We start from the raw sequence: 20,766 nt of genomic DNA on the forward strand, positions 1-20,766 counted from the left end.
ATATTGGACAGTACTCTCCATGTGATTCTGGCTGCCAGTCACCAGATCTTCTGGTTGGGGTGAGACTGCACCAGCTGCACAGATGGTTGAATACAGGACAACATGACAGTGCGTCAGTGAGATTCAACAGATTGGTCCTCTGCAAAACTGGACAAGAAAGGGTCCATTCCCGCGAGGGAGAGGTCGGGCCTCTTGAAAGAAGTTGGGGTGTCGGCAATCTCAAAATACTTCAAAGTGTGGTAGGCTTTGGGACCTCCGTGGTTGGGTGGCCTGTTGGCATTCTTGAATATTTCATGACGGAGTCTGAAAAGTCAAAGGGTGGTAAACCTCATAGAGAATGAATTTGAGGATACAGAGTGAAACTTATCATGGAGACAGACTGCAGACATGAGTGTTGCTGATGACAAGGAACTCATACTCACCTTTTCCCGTGCTCTTTCGGGTAACATGGATTTTTAATCTCCTCCTCAATGTCTTTGTCACTAATGTACAGTGGAGGGTATCTCAGTTTGCTGTTTGAATCGGACTGTAATTACATTTCAAGAGGAGGCTGTTAGTTCAGTGAAGTAGAGAGGATAAAAAAAAAAAAAAAAAAAAACTTAAGTTGTTTGGTCACTACATCAGTGCAGCCCTCTGCAACAAGTGAGAAGCTCAGAGCAGCGACAGACATTACTTACTTTTGCTTCGTCTGCTGCTTTGGCCTCCTTGGATTGGTCTGAGTAGATGACATCAGAGACACTGCCTTCCCCTTCTAGAATGCTGTGAACTGGCATGCTCAAGGGATCTATAAGAATCTCGTAGGGGATTGTGGGATGCTTCCAGGAGGAGGGAGTGTGGATGCTCCAGCTCTCTGACTGTCCGAATGTCCCTGTGGAAGGGAAATGGGAGGCTGTCACATGTGGCCTTTTTACTGTGGGCAGCAACAAACGCACCTTCCTTCCAGATAGCCAAACAACTTGAAGAATGGAGGAGTTTTTTCACACAATCAGACAAACAACAGGGAATAGGAATGTTACTACGGGATCTCGAGTAGCCCCATTCATCATTTATTAACCTATAGCGTATCCCCACCCACACAAACACACACACACTTTTTTATTGTCTTTGTGGTGTAAGCTCCTTTAAACCTCTGGTGTAACCTGTCATGACATCAGATCAACCTACGTTCTGTTGTGCATTGTGCAATACAGTGAATATCAATGAAGTATTCGTTTTCATACTGCATTCACTCTGAGAAATGTAAGGTTTGGCTGTCCTCAGAGGAATACACAGGAGCCAGTCTGCTGGGAAATATGCAGGCCCAAGGGAGTGTCCTTGTCTTTCCAAATCATTAACTAAGCTTTTTATAAGCACAACAAATAAGCAGATAAACTTACCTATGAATTCTCCATGAATAGTCCATAGTCGCACTGTGCAGTCAGTAGAAGAGGTGAGCAGCATATTGTCGTCTTCAATGATCTGCAAACTTAACAGACAGACAGAGCATCATGTCTTCTAGAAACACATTTATTTGTACATGTACATTAGTAGTAAATGTACATAAACTGTATCACACACAATACTTACCAAGTGACACGACTGATGTGTGCACGCCAATAGTTTGTCACTGAATAGACAACAGACAACGCACAGCAATGTCAAACTCGCAAAGGGACAGCAACAGGGAAGACTGTGTACAGAAAGCGTGAATTCCATGCCTGGAAATAATCAGAACATCCTATCACACATCTGAAGGAGAAACATTCTTACTTTTAGGTGCATCGCGCTCTGGGCCAAGTGCGTACATGTTGATGTCATAAACGTAGATATAGCCAGACTGATCAGCTGCGTAGAGCAAGTTGTCCTCCTTCGTCACAGCCAGTTTGGTGATATGGCATTTCAGTCTAGACTAAAACAGAAATGAGTCTATGCCACCATCTGGTATGAAAGTTATCTCTGAAACATCAGCCCACCAACAAGCAATTCCTGACAGCCAAGTAAAAAGTAATAATATAATATTACAAGGGGATCAATACATACTGCTTGGAAGCTGGCGAAGAATTTTCCTCCATTCATCACGTTCCAGAAATTGACATAACCTTTATTTCAGGATACAGAAATACGTGTTATTGTTTGGTGACAGGCCTGAGCACTGACTTTCCCCCTGACGTGTGTTAGCTGTGAAAGGAGAGAATTGTAAGGACGTTCATGAGTGAAACTGACCTTGTGGCCCAGAGGATATGAGACAGGCGGCTGAGGTGAATTCAACATTCAGGGCTCGAGTCCTCAGGAACTCCATGCTCGAAACACTTCTGTCAGCATCTAGCAGGAAAAAAACATCATTAAAAACAGACACTTCATGTCAATACTCAAGAGAATTACTGGGAGTAGAGATATTCATTTGTTTTGGCTCTCTTTGAGAAAGTAAAGTTTTCCAGTTAACAGAGTAGGCATTGAATGATGATTTTTAAATAACCAGCATTTCACAGTAATGGTTCAAAAATCTATCTATTAAAAATTGAAAGGCATAATCATTTTTCAGCAGATGGGAAAATGTCTAATTAGGTCATAAAGAAAGGCAGAATGGCTCAGTATTTGAAATGAGAATTTTCCAGAATTGCTGAGTATACATTGTATTGTTGGGACATGTTCATGACATATTTCTAAATCTAAGGGGGTAACCACTCCGCCGAAACATGGACATGTTAATTTTGATGAAAAGCGTACAGCACAGTCAATTCTCTATGAAGTCACAGTTTCCTGAGGAAATAACCATTGTTTATGGAAACCAAGTTAACACAATTACATATTGGATGTTGAAGATGACATTTTTCCTACATGTCCTAATTTTAAAAACAAGTTATGATCTTTATTGTTGTAGCATGGGGTATACCTTTGGAGTTTGTCAAAGAGCATTATCTAATTTTCCTGGGGCATTAAATAATTTCTTTCCTACATTCATACAAAGCAAAAGTCACCTGAAATAGTCAGTCCATTCCCAAAATGTTTCTATTCTGTACCCTACTGCCAGTTAAACAAGCAAAACAGAAACAAAATTAGAGCTACTTGCATCAATGGCAAAAACAACATCAGAGCGTTTCACACCTAGACTCCGTACACGTGTTTACTCTGGAGACATAGCGAACATGTTTTTGGACGTGTTGGAACAGTACCCTCAGGGTAGGCGGAGTCTGGAGGGAGGGGGGTGAGGAAACGGCATTGGGAGTGTCCTGAAACCAGGTTCCACACGATGATTTCCCCATCAAAACTGCTGCTTGCCAGGAGAGATGGCGGGCACTGAGTCACACACAGGATGTCTTCTTTGTGGCCATGTTTCTAAGAGAGTTCACAAATGGTAGCTGGAGCATGAATTACGGCGAGAGTACATTAAACTGTAGATCAGCAATGTTGCAGACAAACATGACACACTGGGCCAAGAACGTACAGGACAGGCCTATGGTGACAGCTGCATAGTCAAATGCAATAGCACTAGATTAGATACACAACCAGATTTTTTAAATACATAACCACCTTCAACAGTCTTCTCAAGTTTGCCATTGCACTGGGTGAGAGGCATTCCATAGATATGCTGTAGTTTCTCACCAGGTCATCCTGCCAAGGGGGCTGTGGACTCTGGATGTGGCGTGGGTCTTCTGGTGAGTCCTTCCAGGGAAGAAAAGTCAGACATTTGAGAAACAAAATCATTGAATCATCAGGGTATGAATGGTTATAATTTTGTGGCTTTGTATTTTGTCATGAAACTTTACACCAGTATCAATTGCAGTTAAATTATTTACACTATATACTCCATTCAGAAACGACTGCACAGAAGAGCAATTAAAATTGATTCTTGTGAAAGTTTTGTGGATTTTCTTTGAAACACTTAAACTCCCACCACCCGAGGCAGCAAAAATTGCTTCTCTCTAATGAACAAAGAATGCTTGGATGGATTCATTTGCAGTGGGCTAAGGAAGAAGCAGTGGGAGAGTTTGCTGGCCTTACAGACCTGCGATATAGTGGATCTCCTCCTAGCGCTGTGACAATGACTCACTCTGTCCCTCTAATCCTACTTATCTCCTGAGGGGAGTTAATGCAGCACACATGAGGCTACACAGGCAATACACCCAGTCCCCTGGGTCCGTGGTGTTAAGTATGAGAGAGGAAGGAGAGGTGGAAAGGTCAGCTGAAACTGCAGTTAATGAGGAGTTTCCTTCACACTGCAGGAAAGGAAACTGCGAGGGGACCGCTGCTCAACTGTGCAAATCAAAGTTTCAGCAAGGCTCCATAAAAATGATTGCAGGACTTCAGAAAGTAACAGACTGAATAAAATAGTTCATTTCTGCCAGACTCCAATAAAATTTTTAAGGGATGTGAAATAAAGTACCCTGGATAAAATCTATGATTAAATGCACCCTCTTTTCTTAAAAAAAAGTTTGAATGTATCTCAGCTCAGAGGTCTTGGGGAGATGACCAGCAAACAATGAGAAGGAGACATGAGATTTAGTTACTACGGTAACTACCAAGGACTCCAAGCAAGGATGGAGCACAGGCAAGCTGAATGAGCATGTGACATTTACCATTATTGTGCTCATCAGCTCATCTTTTTTAATCTACCAATACATGTCTTACATGAGATATACTCTCATTCCATTTTCAATATTGCAAAGGCACAAGAGCAGAGTACTTTCATTCAGTCCCTGTTCTGGTGAAACTGCCAGAGAGGATTTCAATGGGGAGGTGTGTGGGAGCTGAAAGAAAACCTAAGAAAAACCTTGAAGGCTAAACAGGTTATCCACATCGGGCTACTTATTAAAACTATCCACAAATTCTTCAGACTGGCGTTTCTGGTATGTTTTACCGTAAACTCACAAAGTAAATATCAATCCTTCTGCTCCAGCCCACTGAGATTACATACCTGCCAAAACAAAACACACATTTCAGGTGTGAAATCCGGTTTAAGCTGCAGTGCTTTGTAAAGAGGTATAACGTGCGCGAAGACTCACGTGTTTCTGTTCACTGTCAGATACGTGCAGTCACAGACGTCCTTACTGCCATTTTCTGCATAACAAAAAAACACCCTGTGTGAATGGAATGTACACAAATATCTGTGCAGTGAAACTTACTTACATCAGCAGGAAGACTGATTTAAGAATCATACAAAATAGAATGACTTTAATATTCCTTAATGTTTCCTTCATAAAGCTTCTTCAACAACACCCACACCCAGGGTCTGTAACCTTGATGTTATGATTCATTCTCGGCTTCTGATATTCTGAAATATCCAAAAAAAGAAAAAGCCCTCACCTCTCCTGAATATCTTTAGGCATTGGCCATTATTGAAGTTCCAGACTTTAAGACTGCCATCTCTGCCTCCGGTCACCAGTCTTTATAATGAGATGAAACAACGTATTCAGTTACATCCAACTATTAACCTAATGCATATAAGCTGAATCTGTTGTTTGTCAGTCACCTGAAACAATCTGACAAACCTCCTTCCTTGGGGGTCAAAGGTCAAGCAGGTGATGGCAGACACTCCATGAGCACTCCCAAACTCGAAGACTTGGCTCCCTGTATCAAAATCCCAGACTTTCACAACCTGGAACAGATTGAATACATCAGCAAAGATGTCTGAAAACCATGTGGAGGTGTGGCAGATGGATGTATTTTTAGTGCAGTTCTTGGGGAAGCCGAGACATAACTCATAAGATAATTTATTGCCTCTTTAATTTTCGAGTGCAATTTTAGGTTAGTCAGAAAAAAATGAAATACTCAGAACTTGGCAGTGCATGTGTGGATCAGTATATTATATTAATGTGTAATGTGCTGTTGTGTCTGAATGAAGCTCCTGTCACTCACTGAGCCCTCGGTACAGCTGACCACCTGGCGGAAGGCTCCACTGTAGCCGCAGCACAGCACCGGCTCCCTGTGGGACACGGTCAGGTGACCCTGGGGCTGCGCCCTGCGAAAGGGCAGAGGGGAAAATGAAAGGGTGAGATGAGTCAAAAAATAGACGAAAGGAGAAGAAAACAGTGAGAAAAGAAGCAAAGGAAGAGAGAGACAAAGGCGAAACAAAGATGGTGGAGTTGGAAAATGTAGAAGGAAATGAAAAACTATTACGCTGCAGTAGATATGAGTTTCCAGGCAATGCGAACAATATATGGTGAAAGGGTGTTGGCTGTTTGGCATAGGTTTAGAGAAATTAATCTTTGGCTTGGAATCCAATGAAGGGATTGGACGTCACCATTAGGTTGAGGTTGCTGACTTCCCTTCTGGATGTCATTAAAAGGAAATGGAGAAAGGCTGCCACGAATAGCTGACACAGTAATGAAGAGTGTAAATGTCTGATTAGACCTTTATAGGTGCCAGATGGTCTTTACATGCACGTCTTTATCAACCACACCATAAGGGACAAAAACGCAGATTGCAGAGGTTGTCACAGTGAAACGAGCCAAGTTGGCGATTGGCGATTCCAAAAGAAGGGTTGTAAACAGAGGCAAAAAAAACCACAGGTCAATTATAGAGTGCCGACCTTGTCCTGACAGAGAGAAGGGCAATGGAATCAGCAGCAACATAGAGGCCTTTCATGGACGGGGAGAAGAGACAGGCGGACACATCTCCACGGATCAGGCTGGCCTTGGGGTGCGCTGTGAACAGGCAAGACTGATCCTGCAAGTCCCAGATCTGAAATCAAAGCAACTGTGACCGTGACCGTGAAGCTTCCCGTGACAATCCAAGTGACACATGGCAAAAGAAGATGGAACCATTTCATGTCACGGGGTACACCACTGGGAAAATGTCATGGCCACGTTAACATTTTGTCGTTTAACAAACACTGAGTCAGAGTGACTCATAAAGTGCAGCCTTCCTAAAATATTAGTCTCTCCTACATTAGGGGGGAGAATTGTGGACAAATCTTTGCTGCCAGGAGAGAATTACCAGTGACAATAAAAATGCAATAAACCGAGACAGGAATGTGTTGCAGTTTACTTTTTCATTCCAGTAACACCTAGCCCTTTTTTCCATCCACACTACAGGCTAAAACAATTATACAAAAAATCCAAAAGGGAGACAATGATTACCAAATTCATTAAGTATAAGGAACTGTGAAGCCATATTAATAGCCACCTTAATCACAATAGACATATATGTACATATATATACATAAAATTGGGAGGGCCTGAATGTGTACCACCTTGGCAATATTGTCCATAGACACTGAGAAGATGCGGTTGTCTTCTGAGGAGATGAAGAGGTAGAAGATGGGTGCACAGTGGCCTTTCAAAATGCCTGTGGGTTTCCTGTTTTGGATCAAAAAATGGAATCGTGAGAGAAACGCTAACAGATGAGGAGAAAGCTGTGCTCAGGTTTTTTTTTTGCGTGTGTGTCTCCCTCTCTTTGCAAAAACCAACACATGAGCAGCATAGGTATGCTCTTTACTGCCTTTCTTCCACTTCTGTGACAGGGGTCAATGAGGTGCTCAATATTGCATGATGTCATTGTACTTGTATTTATACTTATACTTTGACCTTGGCTTGCACAAGTCAATAGACCGGAACAAGAAGGAAGCCGTAGCACTTAACTGTGTTTAACTCCAATGTGTATCTGCTCTTTGGCTGGTATGCACTGGATGAGCAGAATGAAGACTTGCTCACATAGATGTCTGGGTTCATGACCATACATTCAGATTTAGATTTGTTCTCAACTCTCACTACCGCACAAATGCGTTTCTTTTTTAATCACAACGCAGTTTGGAATGTTCAGTGATGAATGAAAAAAATGAAAATAAAATATGCTTGTATTGAAAAAGAGTGAAATTTTTATTTCATCGCAAATCAAAGATAAGGACAAACATTCACAAAATCAATGCCTAAACTGTAGCTGAGAGCCAGCTGTTGTAGCGCTCCAGGAAAATGAAAGCTGTAAAAATGGAGTTAGGGAATGTGTGTGGGACGTGGGCGTCTACAAAACGCATGAATAACATGAGTCAGTCCCAGCGAGCCTCCACCCAGAGAACTGGTCCCATCTGGAAAGGAAGGTGACGGGAGAAACTCAGAGGAACAGAGTCCTCTCCTCACCCTGGGACGTAGGGGTTCCACATGCGAATGAGCCTGTCCATGCCGCCGGTGACCAGGATGTTGTGCTTCTTGCAGAGGTCAAAGGTCTTCACCCCTTTGTAGACGGGGAAGATGGTCTGGTCGCCCTTGGGCCTCGGCTGAGGGCTCCCCCCTGCGAACTGCACTTTCCTGGTCTTGCCCTCCCGGCAGAACTCTCTGATCTCCCTCAGGGTCTGCTCAATGTTCATCGTGGGGAGCACGCAACCTAGCAAATATAAATCATTACAGTATTTTCACTGAGCTGACACTCTTATCCACAGTGACTTACATGCAGCAGGTTACAATTTTTATCCATTTATACAGCTGGATATTTACTGAGGCAATTGTGGGTTAAGCACCTTGCCCAAGGGTACAACAGCATCTCAGTGGGGAATCAAACCAGCAACCTTTCAGGTACAAGCTCTGCTTCTTACCACAACAGAACATGCCCAAAAATTCTATATATTTACAAACGGACATACATGGTACAGGCATGCACATGTACTAATTCACACACACACAATCACACACATGCACACACACACTCAGACTGCAGACAATCTGCAGACTGTTGACTCACATCCACTTCCCACTTTGCTCCGGGGGTTTCAGCAGGTTTTTAAAATACGATTATTTTAAATTCCATTACGCTGAAGGTTCTTCGATACCTTGCTTCACATTAAATATGCTAGATAAATTGTCCCCCCCCCCAGCCCCCCATATCCTGAATATGAATGTAGATATGAGGATCCATGTTGCCTGTAGGCTATAATCAGGAAATATCACACAGATAATTGCCTTGTTCGTTAACCATTGCCTTCCTTTGCAGTGGAATGCGTTTGCCCCTTTCAATACTACCCCTCAACACACACACAGGATTTTAACATGGTGGCAGTCTAAGAGAGAGAAATCTGAGAATTACCTATCACAAGTGCAGACTGCTCATGGTTAGAGGTAGAGACAATGGCGCGCATGCTGTCAAAATATTTCACCTGAAATCAATCAGATATGAAATTACTATTAATGCTGAGTAAAAACTGTCCAGTGTATTGAAAGTAGGCATTCAACAAGACATTTTTCAAGATCAATGGAAAAAAAAAATAAAATAACTACTGCAATCAAACTACCTCTGAGGTCGAATGTCATGTCAGCAGTTCGAGCATCACAAATATAGTCTGGCATATTTGTATATGGGACGGCTTCATGCCATGGAAACTGTACCTGGCTCAGTCACCATGACATACATACCACGGTCAAGTAGGCCAGAATGCAGTAATACTTGTATGTCGGGCTAAGTGTCAAAATATACCACATATGGCACGATAGTGATGCTTGAAACAGAGTTGAAAGATCAAAAGTCACCTGGGTTACCCAGTCTTCATGAACCTTCCATCGAATGTATGTCACGTTTGGAGAGAGCACAGCATTGTCGATTCCTATATTGGGTACATTTTCGACTTTGGGCAACTTCTTCCACAGTCTAAAAATGAAAGGAGGCTTGTTTTGAAATGCGGGAAAAAAATCAGTTCACATGAATTTGGGAGATAAAGAACTGTTGGAGTGTTATTGCCCCACAAAGTAAATCTTCCTTGCTTGTCTTGCCTTTGAAAATTTCTCACTTTTATCAAATTGAAGAGCGAACACACAGATCTACAAAAGCAATACACACAAGCATTTTATAGAAACCCTTCAACCAGTAAAAAACATAAAAAGGATAGTTGCATGTCATTAGAGGTGGTTGATTGTGACTGCTAAACCACATATTGTCATGGAAACAATCAGACAGCATTAAGGATCATTTTCCTCATTATAATGTCTAGCTGTGGCAATTATCCGCTCCTCACTCTCACAGATATTTTGAAGTGTAAAATGCAGTTCAATTTTGCAACAGTTCCAAGGGAGAAATTCACTGAAAAATTTAAAAAAGCCATTTGAGAAGCAATGTCAAAATCAAAAGTGTGAAGCTGAAATGTTTTTAATGTCAGGAGCTGATTCAGAATGAGCAAATTCTGCATGAGCTCTTTTTGCGATTACAGAAAGATAGCGTGGAGGACAAGCCAGAAATGATTAAAGAAGCTTTGTTTTGTTTTTTTTTTAACCTCAGCATCTCTCCAACTGAAGTCATTAATATGATGTTCACGCAGCCCTGGAAAGCAAGAAAGAAAGACAGAAAAAAAAGATTCATAATTAATCAAGCGAGCAGCTTTTAATCAACTGTTGCAATCCATTAAATTAATTAGTGGTGACTGCGGGGGGGAAGGGTTACCTGAGCATCTCCATACAGAATCACACACTTGTCTGGGTCCATGAGGCTGTAGGGAAAGGGTTGGGGAGAAGTTAGCGGGTCATAGCCTTGCTAGAGGGGACAGGGCGCTGGTTACTCTGGCCAGAAGTGCGTTCTTGTTGCTTACCAGAAGTCTATCCTCAGAGGCACAGTCTCCAGGGCGCTCACTTGGCAGTAGGGCTCCAACGAAGAGAGCTCATAGAACTGGATCTCACGATCGCTGGATGGGGAGGGAGGCAGGGCTTGGATCATCTGACTTTTTAACTAGGAGGCAGTGGGTTCAATTCTTTAAGGGGGCGGGGGAGTTAAGTGAAGTTAGTTCAGTGCTTGGGTATACTACTACAATTGGCAGCACTTTCCACCTGTAGCAGGTGCATAAGAGTCCTTGGGAGAAATGGAGACCAGGCGTGACAGGTCTCATGTATGAAAACATGCACCATCTGAAATTATCTAAGCCACTTCCAGCACTAACAGCTCCAGCACTGTGAGAATCACAGCCTGTTTGGTTGTGGGTTCAGCCCTTCACTGAATCAAACCTAGGACTTTTGACAAGTCACACCCATCGCCTCTCTGTTTGTTCTCTCAATATCACAGTAAATTACCTTACATTACTTTATTGGCATTCAGCAGATGCTCATTCAGATCAACTTACATAGATTACAATTTTTACATGTTATCCATTTATACAGCTGGATATTTACTGAGGTCATTCTGGGATAAGTGCCTTGCCCAAGGGTACAGCATCAGGGCCCCTGCGGGGACTCGAACTAGCAACCCTTTGGTCATGAGACTTGCTCCTTACCATTATGCTACACTGCCACCCTGTAAAGCAATGTAAACCTGCATCAAAGCAATAGATGTAGATAATGGATGGCAATGGACAGCTGCACATATTAACCAACATATTTGCACATCACATAGATTCCCATAACAGAAAGAGACATCCAGCCACCCATTCTTTCCTTCACGTGCTTTACCGGGTCATTCAAAAGTGAGTGTTTGTGTCACTCGTGTTTGAATTTGGACCTTTGCCCTTTCAGGGATAGCTAAACGACGCCCTGTCTCACACTCCTGAGGGTATCTGGCACCTGCAGTACAAGCCTGACGTTATTTTAATAGAACACCACAGATGCTAAAAGCACTTCAAACCCAGTTCTACCAGTATTGTGACCTATAGCCGCACTACAGTTAATTATCACCACCGGGACAGATTGTACAGTTACCCTGTTGCGATGATCAGCTTGTTGTACTGTGGCATGATGACAAAATCAGTGGCCCACTTTGGTTTCCTGTTCACAGGTCGTTCTTGCTATAAGTAAACAACAAGGCATGTGAAAAAAAAAACCCTGAACCACAACCTGAATTCTAAATTCTAATCTATTCATTCTCAACCGCTCTTTGAAGTAAAGATATATATTCACAATATAGGAAACTTTAACCCTCCATAATATACTGTATAACAACATTGCATGACAATTAAGACTACACAGCTGTAACACAAGAATGCCCTATGGACATGTGCAAATGGTCAATTTACACTTCTTTGATTATTAAACAGACTATCTGATGGAGCAGTCATGTGGTATAGGAAGAATCAGTCCAGGTGCACATAAGGACACATACAAACACTGCCTTGCTCTTCTTGAGCTGGAGCTCAGAGTTCCAGTAGTAGACCTCCCCATCTTCTCGCACGGTCACGATTGTTCCGTCGGGGGTGGCACGGATATTAAGAACCGGCTCTCCGTGGCACATGGGCCTGATGCAGGCTGGCAGGGCCAGGGCAACCTGCTTGCTGCGATAAACGGACTCCTCTTTCTCCGTGTACTCCAGCTGCATGTAGGTGCAAAACTCATCCTGCAGGGTGCAGAAACAACAGGTCAGATGAACACGTACAACGCTGAGAGCTAACAGCACTAGCAGAGGTGGAAAACCCCGGCTTCAGAAAGTAAAAGTCCTACCATGAATTTGTTCTAGCCATTCACTAAACAAGGTGATTTCACTAATTAGCTCCTCTACCTTGCTGAAAAGTTCTACTAATTAAATTCAGCTGGTGTAGTGAATGGGTGGAACAAATACGTGGCAGGACTTTTACTTTCTGAAGCCAGGGTTTTCCACCTCTGAGCACTAGCATTTTGATTGTTACTTTACGTCTAGTATATCCTGGGCATGATTGTTACTTTATGTCTAATATAACCTGGGTATCTACATAAAACAACCCTTTCCTAAACAGTGCAGTTTCCACAAGCCCCAGAACTTCCTCATGGCCATAATCTTACAATGCCCTGCTTTTTTTCCCCACTGTTACTAAGTCTCCCCGTGAAACTGTTGATTTCAACTGTAAGAAAATCTTATTATGATATGGAACCACATTAAGAAACTTGAACACACCACTTTATATCGCACATTAATGCCATGAACTTTTGTGACTTGAGATGACAAATTGTTCTCACCCATACAATCTTGCCGTTTCCTGAATAATCAATCTTCATGAATAGCTCCTGAATTTGCTCATCATTCTGTGACATTTAGAAAACAAGGGAGTGTGAACTGATAGGCCAAAAGGGTTGTTCCAGAAGGTCACCGATCATTTTAAAACAGAACAAAATACAAGCATCTGCACGGATCATTATTACGAGCCGGAGGATAAGACATAGCTCTTGGGAATGATTACACATAATTACCACTCATATAATTGCACTTTGCCTTTGCACACAGTTAATCTGTGAATTAATCCATAACAAAAAGGTCTGCATTTTAAGATGTTCATGTTCTCTGAAACAACAATTGTTGGCTGCAATGAGGTAAGATCATTTGTTTCAGTTGACCATTGAATTAAGCAGAAGTGCGAAATACCAGCTATGTCTTTACTTTCTTTCCAAAGATTAATTAAATTAAGATTTAAAGATCATATGAATGGACTTAATGAATATTAACATGTGAACATGTTTAAGGTCCGACCTTTGGTAAAGTAGCCCGAATGCATTCAATGTCATTTGAGCCTCAGTATTAAGAGGCTTTGGTCATGTCTTCCCAGCAGATCACTTGCAGTGAGCTGTAAAAATGTCCAGTCAGTACCAAATAAACCTAAAATGTTGTTTTTCAGACCGTCTGCGGTACGTACAACATCACGTAATCCCAAGCACTTCTTGACAATTTGCTTGAAGTTCGCCATGTCCAATGATCTTATGCCACCTTTCTCAAATTCCTGCAACAGAGGTCAATGAAAAGCAAATTTCAAACTTGTTAATCTCCTTTTTGTTGCGTAATATTTATTTTTAAAGAGCCATGTCTGGGAAATTCATTCGCAAGTTATGCTCATATTTACACAGCAGTGCAGTGGTCATTACAATTAGGGAACACACAGTTCTTATTTCATATACTTATTCAAAACAGGTCATACATAATTATATGTCATATCTAAACCATATTGACAGATTTCTTGGGCATTAGTCATCTAACTGATGCACCACAATTAATTCAAACTACATACCTCAAATGCCAGTTTGAGTTTTGCCAGGTTTTCAAGAGATACTTTTTGGTCAATCTATTTAAGAAAAAATAAATCATGAGCAAAATGGTGTGATCTTGGACAATAAACAGAATACGAGAAAAGCACAGAACAGAACAGCGTTCACAAAAACAGAAACATTCCAGCAATAAGAACACCAAAAATAGACTGCAGAAATAATATTTAGAGACATTTGAGTTTCATCTCAGCTTTATGTAACTTAGAGATTTTGAGCATCACAAAAACAGCTCTCTCTTACCTGTACTGTCATCATTACAGAACAAAATTGACAAAATATTATTTAAAACTTGCCATTTGAGAAACAAGTGTATCAGATCAAGAAGCTCATCTCAGATTACGGGTAAATACAAACTTCATTGATTTCATCATGCATAACTTCCCATATTCCCATGAGGAGACAAATACTTAAGTCTAAATGGCTTAAAAGCATCACCTATTGGCACATCTCATGCAGGTCTTCACTTACCAGCCAGTTAATGAATTCTGAATGCTTGAAAAAGCAAGGGGAGGCATTAAAGGAAGCAGAGGACAATGCACAGATGGAAAGCAAGGCAAACCATTAATTCACAAAGGATTTCTTGTGTGTATGAGTTGTGAATGAACTATAATGAACTTTTGCTTTAAAGGCTTCAATGATGAACGGGAGCCCCCCGAGTTGACATTTAAGAAAAACACATGCACATACACATACACACACACACACACACACACACACACACACACACACACACACACAATCAAAGGCACACACAGACACGCACACACACACACACAAACATGCACAATCAAAGGCACACACACACACATTACGCAAGGCCTCTACAATGTTCGCCGCACACCTCAAGGATCAAGGAAACGTTTTCCTAACTTGACATTCACTTCCCCAAACGATGAGGATGCTTCAGGCAGCGGCAACTGTCTGAGCTGTTATTAATAAATAATGATAATAAACAGCTGTGTTCCTTCTGGAGCACGCACCAGGAGACGCATCTCCCGCCCCTATTTAACGGATGGAGGAGCTAATTGCTTAATCACACAAAGCCTTGTGAAGTACAAAGAATCTGTGCTAATAGTCTGATACTGCAAAGGTCACTGTCTTGCTATTCAATTCCAGCTGAAGCCAATTGTACATGAAGTGCATTGAAATTGCTTTAAATAGGTGTGAAGTGCTTTGAAATGTTTGATGTCTATGGAGAAAGCTACACAGATGATGACATCAGTCCCTAATGGCATGCATATTCATTTCAAATAGAAACCACTCCAAGCAATCAGAATTCTGCTGCTCACAGGAATTAGGAGCTATATAACATGTATATTTATATACCAAGATGTTTGGCTGTAACTCCAAGATAGGATCACATGGTACCCTGCAAAAAGTGGGGCTTTATCAAATCCCTTATGTTTCATTCCTGAAAACATACTGTAGGTTCAACACGTGCCTTGAAGAAAATTAATGACAGAACACCATGAAAGCTCACAGACAAAATAAAACTGAAATTAGTTAAACTAGTTACTTTAAAAAATGGGACGGCCAAAAATAAATACAACATATTTAAACCCTTACTTTGCATACATATTTCACACATAATTTAATACAAAATTTATTTGTACGTTGTTGAGTATGATATTTTTGATGGTAAAAAAAAAAAACAGAAAAAGAAATAACAGAAAAGTTGATATTTGCACATCACCTTTGAAATTTAGGTTTATTCAAGTCTTTTTGAACTCCAGTCCTTTTTTGTTATAAATTCTAACGATACCTTCAAAAATTCTACTCTGGGGACGTGTCAAAATCCGACAAGTACTGGGAAAGATCCCCATTACCAGAAACCCACTGAGAAAGCTCTTTCCATCAGTGCCTTGATTACCTCTGCCTCTGTCTGTGGAATCTAGATGAGGACTCTCATTGACCCCTGTGCTCTAAACACGGCTGTTTTTACGCAGACCCCTCATTAATGTCTCACTTATATTTCACTTTGCCACACCGTGCTGCGGCTTATTCAGGTGAACTGTGCAGGGTCTCTGATGAGGAGGAGTGGTCCTTTGACATGTTGTGTCTGATCAGTTTGGGGGGGGGGGGGGGGGCATCCAATTACACAGTGAGCCACTGGGGAGAGGGATGTAAAGCAGGTCAAGCGTGTCCAATCATAAATGTTCTTTTAATCATTGATTCTGCTAAATTGCACTTGCGATAAGATTGAACTTGCTCCTGCATTCAGGTGTAAGAAAACTGCCTTAATTGTTTAATATGGTGAATCATGTCTCAGCTATTAAAAGCACAATTTTTCAGTGGCTGGGATGGCCGTCCTGCATCTATATCATCGTTGTTTGTGTGTGTGTGTGTGTGTGTGTGTGTGTGTGTGTGTATTGAGGCAGAACTATTTTTAGAAACAAAAAATTTTGTTAAAACCGACAATTTTACCATGCCAAGCAACATGTTAGTGGTACCTACAAATACACATATTCAGGATGTCCTTTAATTTCTGTCCTTCTGTGGTATTTTCAACGATGGATGACCAATCAGTACATCCTGTTGTAATTCAGGATAGGGCTGGATGACTTATGAGTCCAATGTGAACCCCCAGGCACAGAGGAGACAAAGGTGTACCGAGTAGTGCAGTGTTAGTGGTGTACCCATCACATTTTATGACCTCTTTGTGGGACAGGTAAGACTATTCACACAGCACAGCATCATAAAGAGTGATGAAGCCAATTATATCAAGCCAGTCAATATGACTGGCTACAGCCATTCTCCAGTAACATTTGCTATAAATCACAAATGTCAATAAAATTCTGTTTGTCATGGTTGTGTCTCCTGCAGCCCTGTACCTGTGTATATTTGCGTTTGTGTGTATCCATGTTTGGATCTCTGTATGTAAATTAAAGACAGAGAGAGAGAGAGAGAGAGGAAGAGAGGGAAAGAAAAAGATGAAAAAAGAATAGTGGGGAGGGAGGAAAGAGGTGAATATAGAAGATTTTATTACAAGCTGGTGCCCCAGTGACATCTTCAGGCTGTAATGTAATCAATAAGGGTGTACTCCCTCCTCTACTCCAGTTCCGAAATGAAATGGAAATAGGTCACCACCGTTTCTCATTTTCAGGCTTGTCAATCACCAAGCAGATCATAAAATCAGCTCTGTGTCAATGAAACGGTTAATGTATGCAAACCATCGTCTCTGGAGTTATTGTTTGGCAGGCACAGAGAAAGAGCTTCGTCTTCCTCACTAACACAACGATAACAATGGAACGGCTGCCGTTATCTAACCTGCAGCAGGGCTCACTGTGATTGGTCAACGTTTTAATGAGGAGACACCCTAGGGGTCGCAAAGGGAAACAGACAGACAACCCTTTTAGCTAGTAACCAACACCTCTCTGGCTGTTCCTAAGCAACTGACGGCAACAAATGATCTCTAGGCTTTCCTTGCTGTAGGCTCACAATGGACTTGGTGCCCTCACCTTCTCCACACAAGGGACAGAACATGCTGGAATGAGGTCAGACAGCAATGCATCATCAGAGGACAGGAATAAAGAATCACTGCCACAACACTGTGCCCAGTCTGTACAGCTACATGACCCTGCGTGCAGCATTTTAAGTGACCCCCAGAGCACTGCTGGCCCCTGAGAAGAAAGCTTAGAAAGCTTACTTTATGCAAACTATTGACGACCTGTTTCTGCGTGATTAACAAGCATACCGATTTAATTGGGGCTCGCTCTTTAGTAACTGAATTTTTTTTTCTTGATTGCATCTATTATGTTAATTCTGCCCTTCACAAGTAGTCATATTAATTGTAATGAAAAAACAAGGGGTCTTACACTGAAAACTAATCTCTGATCTCTGTGGTATAATACAAATTATTTAATATAACCCAAACCCTTTGTTATATTTGAAACATTTTAAGTGAAGAGCATCACGCTGTTGCTTCAAAATTAGAGCCAGTTAATCAATCAGCTGCTGAGGTATGATCCTTACTTACACTGGCAGGCTTTGTTATCACCAAAAACACGTTCAGTCTCTTATCTGGTTTGACTCCTATATTTGCACTGCATCCTACCAACTGCCAATGCTCCAGATGAAGAATGAAAAAAACTGATTTTGGGTTTGAAATGGACAGAAAGAGCACCTAGATAGGTATGGAGATGTTAATCGAAATTTTTTTTAGTCTTAATTTTTGTTTTAGTTTTAATTTGTACCTGCAGCTTGCGGAGGCTGCGACTGGGGTCGGCACTCCAGAGGCGTCGCTCGCGGAGAGTGGCACTGTCTCCGAGGGCGACGGAGTGCCGGCGATGCTCCTGCTTGAGCAGTTCACGCTCCAGCCACTCGGGACGCTGCCCGCTGATCTCTGGGTCATCCTGCTGGGAGACCACCACACCGCTGGGGGGCGCTCTCTCAACCCACAGCTCTGGCCCCGAGGTCTTCACCCTGCGTTGTCCGGCATTCCCAGCAGCAGGCCCCAACTCGGTCAAGATGCTGAGGATCAGTCATTAGACATACAGTTTGGTGTAGATGCGGTGACTCCATCCAAACACTCAAAGTCAGTTGATGCAGTTAATGCCTCAGTGTTACATAATTTAATTCTTTTGTAGTAAATTTAATTCCCATACACACATGTCTCAGGGGTAAAAGGCATGTTCATCTTCTATAGAAACTAAGGTTTGCAAAAACTTTTAAGACACTGTAATGGCACAGCTGCAAAGAATCAAGGCTCTTGACAATGGCTGTCTTCCCCTGTCAGCTTTTATAATTCATGTCTCTGAACCATCATTAATCTCATATACTCTAATTGGTTAGGTGATCTTCTGCAGCGGCAGACCATGCCATCTTATATTTCCCTGCTAATTACTGCAGGAAGCTGCTGCTGCCAGCTCGGCTCACATTGCTAAAAAGGGCCCATGGGAGTCATGTGCACATTCACCTCAAAACACGACTAGCACAAACAGCAGACAACAGACATGGGACCAGCGGCTGCAGTATACTAAGCCCAATTTTAAAATGAAAAGCACCCCACAAAAGGAGTGTGCATGGCAGGACATGGATGCGCTCTGGAAGTTACAGCACTGAGCTGTTTTAGAGCACTGGTTCAGAGCGTGCAGCATTTGAATATTTTTGGCCGTCGGATGCAGACGGTGAGGAGTTTGAGGCAAGTGCCTGAGAGTTTTAAATGTGGGCGTAAATCGGTTCGACAAAGAGCGCATTAAAAAGCCCTCAAGTGAAACATATACACCAATGCTTTATTCATTATCCTCCAAAGTGAGTCGCCACAGGGACACCACCTCCACAGTCCCCTGACAACGGTAAACAGTCTCTGAACAACAGGGATTTCTTTCTGCCGAGAAGAAAACACAGCAGAGCAACCAATCCGCCAAACGCCTGAAACAAAAAACTCATTCTGAGAACCGTGAACCACGGCACTTAAATCACAAAAGCTTTTCATTCACATTAAATTAAATTCTGGAACTACGTTCATTAAATAAAGATTTGACGTGTATTTTATTCTACTGACAGCCCTCAAAAGTCTACCAAAGTAAGTAAACTGCTTAAACAAAAATAAATATATAAGTAAAAGCATGTGCTGAATTGAAATAAGAAAGAATAGTTTGTTAAAATAGAATTAATTCAGTGAGCAAAAGGGAGCTGACAGCCTTCAAAATTCACCTGCCAGACTCTGAAGTTCTTCCCGCTCCTTGAATTAAATTTAGGCAGTGACTCATAGGTCACCATCAAATAAGAAAAACAAAAAACAGATAAAAGCACATTACCTGGGAATGTTCTGAGTTTGTATCTTGCCAGCCGCAGAGGTGGGGCGGACTTTCTTCCCCAGCGGCATTGCTGAAAGCTGTTTGCTCTGCAGTCAGCCGTGGAGCTCTCTTTCTCCCTCCCTCTCTCTCTCTCTCTTTCTCTGTGGAATGCCACGGTCCTCCCTGCGTTGCTGTGATGCTGACCGAGCGTTGCCAGCTAAGCCTCTTGGGGCTGACCGGCCCTCCGCTCACAGACGTCTTCGGCAGACGCTGCTGGTCCGGGTCTCATGTTACCTCCTGTCACTCTATCATGCGACCTGGAGGGGACAGGTGAAACGTAAGTGGCACCATGCACTCTCCCTACCAGCCAGGTTACGCCAGGTGCCCATGGGAAGGAATGTGAGATGACTGTGACGCAAGCCCACAGGTAATGGCATTACAGTAAGATTCGACATGGGCAACATAAAATGAACCTAAAAGATGGCATTTCATAAGAAAAACATCATGTCGTAAAAGAACATTTTTCATACAGTAAGATAAATCCTATAAAATATAAACAATTAGCTCTTCAGGGGATGGAAAACCGCCAACAAAAATCAAATCAAATACTGGCCGGGCCACAAGTTCCATAGTGGCAGCCAAAGGAAAACTTTTAAAAGAAAATCTACTTCATCTGCATGGGTGAATAATACAATCAAGCTTACTTGAGTGGAAAAACGCATACTAACGACCACAGGGGACTTCATATCCTCACCAATGGAAATATCCTGTTTTGCAAATTCACTTACTGTGGCAAACATCATGACACTGTAAAACTCCTAGTTCATTTCTGATTCATCATTAGTATTTCATGCCATGACCAGGCTACAAGAACATATGAAAGTTTTATGTGGTGTGCTGCAGTGTAGTGGTTCATTTGTACTTGGCAGACAGCAGGTTCAGACCCTAAGGGCACTGATGTTGTACCCTTGAGCAAAATACTGAGACAGAGTCTGAGACAGAATCTGAATTGCTTCAGTATATATCCAACATACCAACTGACACAAGCTTAACAGAGGTGTCTGACAAGCAAATAAATGTGGCCATGATATCGTGCCATGCCAGCTTTCCTTATCACTCCACTACCGCTTTACGGGCTTTTTTTA

General features: G+C 42.0%; 1 protein-coding gene across 1 annotated transcript; it reads right to left on the reverse strand.

Annotated features, from left to right (window-relative positions):
- Positions 1 to 61: 61 nt before the first annotated feature.
- On the reverse strand, positions 62 to 19,713 carry wdr95 (WD40 repeat domain 95). The gene is made up of 30 exons (XM_036536948.1): positions 19,643 to 19,713; positions 18,077 to 18,353; positions 13,847 to 13,900; positions 13,478 to 13,561; positions 12,807 to 12,872; positions 11,980 to 12,210; positions 11,580 to 11,665; positions 10,484 to 10,576; positions 10,339 to 10,384; positions 10,172 to 10,218; positions 9,435 to 9,552; positions 8,995 to 9,064; positions 8,055 to 8,298; positions 7,172 to 7,277; positions 6,509 to 6,660; positions 5,836 to 5,938; positions 5,469 to 5,575; positions 5,284 to 5,363; positions 4,983 to 5,037; positions 4,849 to 4,894; positions 3,583 to 3,642; positions 3,153 to 3,315; positions 2,203 to 2,301; positions 2,020 to 2,078; positions 1,750 to 1,888; positions 1,567 to 1,606; positions 1,377 to 1,465; positions 678 to 868; positions 423 to 526; positions 62 to 303 (listed from the first exon to the last, which is right to left on the reverse strand). The coding sequence occupies exons 1-30, from the start codon at positions 19,708 to 19,710 to the stop codon at positions 114 to 116; spliced, it is 3,267 nt and encodes a 1,088-aa protein (XP_036392841.1). The 5' UTR covers positions 19,711 to 19,713; the 3' UTR covers positions 62 to 113.
- Between the last annotated feature and the right edge of the window lie 1,053 nt (positions 19,714 to 20,766).

Source organism: Megalops cyprinoides, chromosome 9 (assembly GCF_013368585.1).
Source record: "Megalops cyprinoides isolate fMegCyp1 chromosome 9, fMegCyp1.pri, whole genome shotgun sequence".
Lineage (NCBI taxonomy): Eukaryota > Metazoa > Chordata > Actinopteri > Elopiformes > Megalopidae > Megalops > Megalops cyprinoides.